Source organism: Equus przewalskii, chromosome 9 (genome assembly GCF_037783145.1).
Source record: "Equus przewalskii isolate Varuska chromosome 9, EquPr2, whole genome shotgun sequence".
Lineage (NCBI taxonomy): Eukaryota > Metazoa > Chordata > Mammalia > Perissodactyla > Equidae > Equus > Equus przewalskii.
The window spans coordinates 71,739,090-71,746,341 of record NC_091839.1 but is presented as its reverse complement, the minus strand read 5'-3'; the positions used below and the strand labels follow the sequence as shown (position 1 = coordinate 71,746,341).

Genomic DNA, 7,252 nt, shown 5'->3' with positions numbered 1-7,252 from the left:
AATTATAAAGATTTGAAAAACAAAATACTCTCAAACTGGCTACTGGTGGTAGTTTTGATTTACTATGCTTCTAGTTAGTGGAATTTCTTTTATAGATCTCACAAAAGATAAAAATGCAGTAAAAACTTGCAGTAGAAATTAACTTGATATTTTAAACAAACATTCCAACTGGGTTATTAGCTAACACTTATTAATTACTTGCTATGTTTGAGCTCCTAAGACCAATTTCTAAGATTACTATAGTTTCAGAAACTTGGCTACATTTTTTTTTCAGGTATGCTTTATTTGTTTTAAATTTTAAGCTTTAGATCTGCCCCCTCAAATTTAAAGAGGTGACAAAAATTTGCTAACACTGCTGTCTCCATCAAAAAGCAGGATATGTATCAGTTTCTTTAACTCTGTGAAATTACTTAAATGGCACGAGCATTTTAAAGTGCATTATTGAATTTTAAGGCTATATTTATAATAGATATTAACACAAAACAACAAAGCTGACCACAGGAAAAATTACTTTCAATGGTTGGGACAGATTTCAGTCACAAACACAAAAGATAAGCATACAATCCAATGGGAAGACTCACGAATGCGTATGTGCAGCTTGCTTATAAAATTAAAATCTACAATGGCTTTTGGCATGAATTTCTTTTTTATTTTGGTACTTAATGAAGTATACCAATTAATGTTGTTTAGACCACTAACTTTTTTTTTATAATTATGAGTTTAACGGGCAGCATAAAAGTCTAACGTTAAAAACAACCGCATTTGTTTAACAAGGGAGAGACTGGATAGATGTCTTGGCAGATGTACTCTAATTTGACAAAGGTCAGGAAGAAATGTTGATGCTTTGCACATGCCAGAGTGAGTGTTTCACCTGCTCCTGTCTCTCCTCTCTTTTAGTGAAAAGGAGCTAACTGGAGCATCAGAGGAGTGGAGAAAAAGGAGGTCGGAAGAGTCATCAGGGACTAGGGGAGATTACAGCTGTTTAAGCCTTTTAGGGGAGTCATGGGCCATATATTTGGGTGATAGGATTGAAAGATAAAGGCTCAACTGGGGTCCTTGAGACTCAAGAGATGGTGACTGGCAAAGGACAGAGACTCTCCTGACACCACTGAATCCTGACACTACAGCAGGGAAAGTACAATTAAAGATATCAGGTTGTAACCTGACTGGTGTTTAATTATCTTTGTTTTCCTGTCTGTTCTCCCTCTAGGATGCAATAGCTTCTACCAGAAAACCAAGGTGATGGCAAGAGGATGTTGCTTGTGTCAAAGGGTATGGCCCCCTCTCCTCTTGTTAACTCCACATACAGAAGTTCTTAGGGAAGTGCTGGGATTCATAGTAAAATGAATGTTTCATATTATTCCACAATTTATAAGCATCCCAACAAACCAGCAAACCTTACATGTAGCCTAATTTATTTTTCTATGGATAACTGTGGTCATTCATATTTGCCAACGTATTGCTTCATGCTTTTCACAATGGCATGATTAAATTCCTTTGTGGAGCAACATGCATGAACATGGATAGAGTTTTAAAAAATGTGACAAACATTATCAATTTGGCTATTTCATGTAATTCCCTCAAGTTTTAAAACTAGGCAATCCAAATATCAATGCATCTTTCTCACATATCTTTAGACATCTCATGCATTTATTTTTACTGGAATAATGTGAATTTTTAAAATTAGTTTTGGCAAGGTATTTATTTGGCTAACCAAGAGGGGGAAAATCATCTCGCACAAGGTGTTTTTCTTTAAAAATTATGCACTTTTATACAATCTTTTTTTCCTCCAAGAAAAGGATCTCAAATATGTTATCTCTAGGATCTCATTCACTGAAAATGCATTAGAATTTTATTAAAAATATCTTATAAAAACCAAATTTAAAAACTTATGGAAATGTTCACACAAAGTGACAAAAATATATATAAAGGATCTTCACTGATGCTTTGTAATAGAGAAGTGAAAATAATCCCAATGTCCATTCAATAGGGACTAATTAAATAAATTAAAGCTTAGCCCCACAATGGAATATGTAGTAATTTACAAAACAATGAGGTAAATTTATTTAAACTCTTATGGAAAGGTGTCCACCAATATATACTAAAATGAAAAGTAGTCACAGGACAGTAAGAATATTATCATTCTATTTGTACAAAACTAATACACACACAGATGCATACACACACACACTTATTTGTATATTTGTAGAAGTGTCTGGAAGGACACATACCAAACCATTAACAGTGGTCACCCCTAGAAAATAAGGGGTGGAGTAATCAGAGGAATATTTATTTTATAATTCTATATGGTGTGATGTTTTTTAAAGAAGTATATATTAAATTTACAATAAAAATATATAAAAAAATGACAAGCCTTGGATAGAAAGATGTTTATATTATGTGCAAGCTTCTTTTTGTTAAAGTAGTTTTTAGAATTCATCCCAAAGTTGTTACTTTTTACCTTCATTGTTGGCACTAACATAAATAATCCTTTTTATTTTCTCCCTCTTTTTAAGATCTTGATGACCTTTAGTAAAAAATTCACAAATAATTACTTTAAGTCACCAACAGGGCAAGGCCTAATATATATCAACTTCTAAAGAGACAAATGTATACATTAATTTTTCAAAATCTATGCTATAGAAAAACGAAAACCCTGTGCAACACAGTGCGCACCAGCTCAAGCAGTGATGAAACAGCCTTCACTGATAACAGATACTACTTTGTAACTGGAAAATTGGAACATTTCCAAATAATATAAAAATATCTCCAAAGATAAGTTATCCAAAGAAAGGAATAAAAATCCCTGAGTAGGCCAAAGACAACAGATACAATAACCTAAGAAAATAGATTATCTAAGACCAGAGAGTATATTATTTAGCCAGTTGGTATATATGTATGTGGCATATGTATTCATATGCATCTATGGAAACATTATATATATGTGTGTGTATACATATATATACACACATATATACATATATATACGCAAACATAGCCACTAGATTTAGAATTCATCACATTCACATATCGTCACACTAACAGCTAAGTCTGAGAAAGACGAATTTATAAAAATTAAGTACTTTTTGACAGAATTACATGGATTTATGCTAGAAATTCTTCTCTCAGTTTTAATACTAAAGCATGCAGAATAGGCACTCAATAAATATTTGTTGAATGGACAGATGGATGTATGGATGAATGGAAAGGTGAATTTGTGAAACTAGAGCATCACTTTTTCTGGTATCAGGTTATGCTTTAGAAATATGCCATTCCAGAACCATAAATGGTACACTCTCCTCTAACTGGAGATAGACTAGTCCAGAAGCTACAGTACAGCTATTCTGAGTGTTATTCAGAAAGAACAGAAGTGTGCTGGCTTGTTATCCCTGCAAGTAAACTTCACTATCATGGACTTTTTAGGTCAAATAAAGATGATAAAGGTTCTTATACTCCAACAAGACAAACTATCCATGTTAATGCATGTTTTATCACATAATCTATTCCAATTGAGACAAGGTTGGGGACAAATAAATGCTACATCTATGCAGATAGCTAATTCTAAGGATTTGGAAACAAGTGGAAACTTTAGGTTTCTTAGGGGTCTTTACTTCCTTTCTGCTGATGACTTTCATGATGAAAACAAAGGAATAACATAGTTTAGTTCCTTGTTCTTTTCTTATTTTTAAAGACTCCTCAGCTTGGTAAAACTTCCTGAAAATATTTCCTGCATTTTTTTTTTGCTCCTTCTCCAAAAGCAGTTTATGTTTTGGATAAACCCATAAACACAAAAGGTTTTGTTTTTAAATTACCCCTCCATAAAAAGATACCAACACATTATTATGCATTCGAACAGTAAAAATAAGGAAAATCCTTCAAAACTAGTATTTGTTTTCATGAAAAACTTGGGGACAAATAAAAAGAGAGGAAAAGAGAGAGGAGAGGTGAGAGGGCGGGGTATTAAATAATGTCACATCTTGACCTAAAGCAGAATTATCTATAATTACAAGTTGGTTAAGAAATATGCAGAATAAGGATTTGTCTAAAGGCTTAGGCAGTTTTCTCTACATCAGACTTGTTATTTAAATTAACTAATCCTGCCTGAAGGATTTATTCATATAGTGAAGTATGTATGCCAAAATATAACAAATCTGAAAAGACCCAATGATCAGGTCTTGAGAATTTCCTAAAAGCCACCTATGAGTTTGTCAGTTTATAAAGTTCGATAATCCTGGGGTGACATAGCACAAACTTCTGTGTGTGTATGAGACAGAAAGAGAGCAAGAAATAGAAAGGGTCAACATCAAAATAGCCTGTTGTCTACATTGACTTTAATTCAGTACATTACCAAATTATGCCCACAAAGGAACGATCATCTTTAAATAGGTCTATGAAAATATGGAAAAACAGCATAGAGGCATGGAACTGGACATGTACAAGGTTACTGGACCTAGTTTTAATACAGGTATTTATATACACGCACATTCACACCCCTATACATACACACTTGAGTAACTCATGATTCTTCCCATTAATTTAGTTTCATGAGTTCCCTTTTAGGCATTGAGATTTTTAACAATTATAGCATCTGAAGGATAAAGGAATTATACTGCCTGGGCCACTGATGGAAACAGGTGGAGATGATGAGCCTTTATCTTCTGAAAAGTGGCTTCGCTTGTTGGTGGAGGTGGACTTCAACTATTCACATGGAGTCTCACAAGGTGGCCTGGAGGGAAGTTCAGGTACAAAGACAGTCCAAGCAATGCTCAGGAGAGGCATGCTCAGACAACTCTGAGGATAACTGGTTCTTAATCAAAATATTTTCTTCCAAGAACCATTAGGAAGGTCAGAGTCATCAAACAGATGTTTATAGTTTACGAAAGTGACCATTTTCAAAAGCAGCAATCTGTAGAGGAAAGGACAGGATACCATGTTGGGAGTGCACCAGAGCCGAGGCATTGTGGCATGCAGAGAACCACGGGGAGACGGGATGGAGACGGGTCCTCCCAGCATTTCTCAAGATGTGGCTCTCAGACAGGTGGCCCATTCTGTAGAGCTCCCACCTGGACCAGCTTAGCTCGATGAAATCATCTGCATTTTACCAGTGCATACCTGTCCGTGACCGTTTTCTCTGTTTTTTACAAAGGCAGTAGATAGGAAATACAAATAAACCTGGGAGTAAAGAAAAAAAGATTGAAGCTCCTTAGAGGGAGACACATTTAGGTTTATATATTTGAATTTTCCATTTTGCAAACTCTTTACAAATAATCATTATTTATCAATACGTGAAAATGAAGAGAAAAGACACCTAGGCTGGGAAATGTATTTCGTTCGACAAGATTTCATTCTTTATTCTTTTTCTTTACCTCTCTCCCCCTTTTAAAAACCTCAGTGACACCGGTTTGAATATAGAATAATTCCATATGTGGAGCAATCAACAAAGCAGCCTTTATTTATAGCACTGAATTTAAAATTCTCTAAAGCAATGGTTCTCAAAGTGTGGCCCCTGGACCAGCAGCATCAGCATCACCGGGGAACATTTTAGAACTACAAATCCACGGGCACCACCCCAATACTGGGTCGGAAACTGAGAGTAGGAACCAGGAACCTGTGTTTTAACCAGTCCTCCAGGTTATTCCAAAGCACGCTAGAGTCTGAGAACCACTGCGCTTTAAAATGCGTATTTTAATATACTTGTATGACTAAAACTATAGACATCACTGATAATTTCCTATTTGTCAGTGCTCAAGTTATATGTTGGGTATATGTTCCTATACACATGGGAAGTATCTTTTTCTAGATACCTTTTTCCCAGGGCATCCTTTCATCCTTTCACTAGATGGAACCAAACACCCAAGGGTGTACCAGAGTCTCTTTTCTTTGATGCTCCAAACTGAACTCAGAATTTGAGAATCTGGGTTCCAGGGCCACTGGACTTTTTCACTGAAATACTAGTTGAACTAACCGTGGTATTAAAAGTGGGTTAGTAATGCTTTATAAGATACATGAATCAAAGTGTTCATAGACTGAAAAAGTATCACACCAATCCATCCTATATGAAACAGACCGAATCTCTGAATCTATAAATCATATGCTGATTATCTATCTAAAGCAAACATGGGACAGAAATGAGTCCACGTAATGACTGACTCACATCACTACATTTCCACAATATTCTCTCTGTGGCACTCAGAGAATTCTCATCTCAGATAGCTTAAGTGTTTCTTACCGATTACAACTGCTATGGCCCCTAGAGCTAATCCCAAAACCAGGATTAGAGGTGCAACGAATAATTTTCCAGCTGGAAAACAAAAGGCAAAACCATTTAAAGAGTCTTAAAACATTTACCAAACAATTTCAGCAATGCTTTTTAATACAGAGTGTATGTTATTTTTTCAGAAGTCTGATTATAATGAAGGCTATATTTCTCTAAGGAAACGTATCAGGTGTAGAACAAATATACATATGTAAATTCAGCAGCTTTACTGAAGTCCTGGGCACATGAGTCAAACATCTCATCAAGCATTTATCCTTTATAACGAAAAAAATTCCAAGGCGACTGGCTCACAGGATCATTCACCTTTGTGCTTTTCCTTTAGATTTCTTCCATTTTCAATTTTCAAGATTTTGAAAGATTAAGAAACGAGTGACACTCTCAGTTAGAAGAAGAAAATCTAGTCAGCTCACAAAATGGAGAACTAGTAGGTGCTACAGAGGGCTTCTGCCCAAGCCCACATCTGGAAAAGTGATTTATTTACTTCCTGGATGCAAAGAAAACTAACAATAGGGACACCTACTAGACTGAACTACAAATGGGATGGTTTAACACTGTCGTTGGAGAAAATCACCAATAAACATATTAATATGTTGAAGGCTATTCAAGTGAATCGTTTTAACAAATTTAAAAAGGAAGCACTTCCAAAGAAGGCTAAAGGCTGGTAAGGATGCCAAATGGCATCTACCAGCATTTTTTTTCTAAATGAGTAACTGAGCAGTGATAACAATAAGCTCTAGTCATATGTAAACGTAGCACAGAGCTCACAATTGGAATCCCACAAACTTTGAAAGGCACTAACACAAAAAAAGACTCTAGTAGTTAATATCCTGTTGTTATGCAATAATCTTGATCTTAAGGCATGTGACACAGCAGTACAGCTGCATGACCCAACAGGAGAGACAAGGAGGGAGCGGAGGGCCTCCGCTGTAGAATCACATCAACGTTTAAGAAAAAACCAACATCATTCTACAAATT

General features: G+C 35.5%; 1 protein-coding gene across 1 annotated transcript in view; it reads right to left on the bottom strand.

The window, feature by feature from the left end:
- Window positions 1-627: 627 nt before the first annotated feature.
- RNF217 (ring finger protein 217) overlaps window positions 628-7,252 on the bottom strand; it is a 116,764-nt gene continuing 110,139 nt past the window's right edge. Inside the window, exons 5-6 of the mRNA XM_070559348.1 lie at window positions 6,230-6,301; window positions 628-5,172 (exon numbers count right to left, since the gene is read on the bottom strand). Coding sequence (XP_070415449.1) covers window positions 5,099-5,172; window positions 6,230-6,301 — 146 coding nt within the window. The 3' untranslated portion in view covers window positions 628-5,098. The remainder of the gene's footprint in view (window positions 5,173-6,229; window positions 6,302-7,252) is intronic.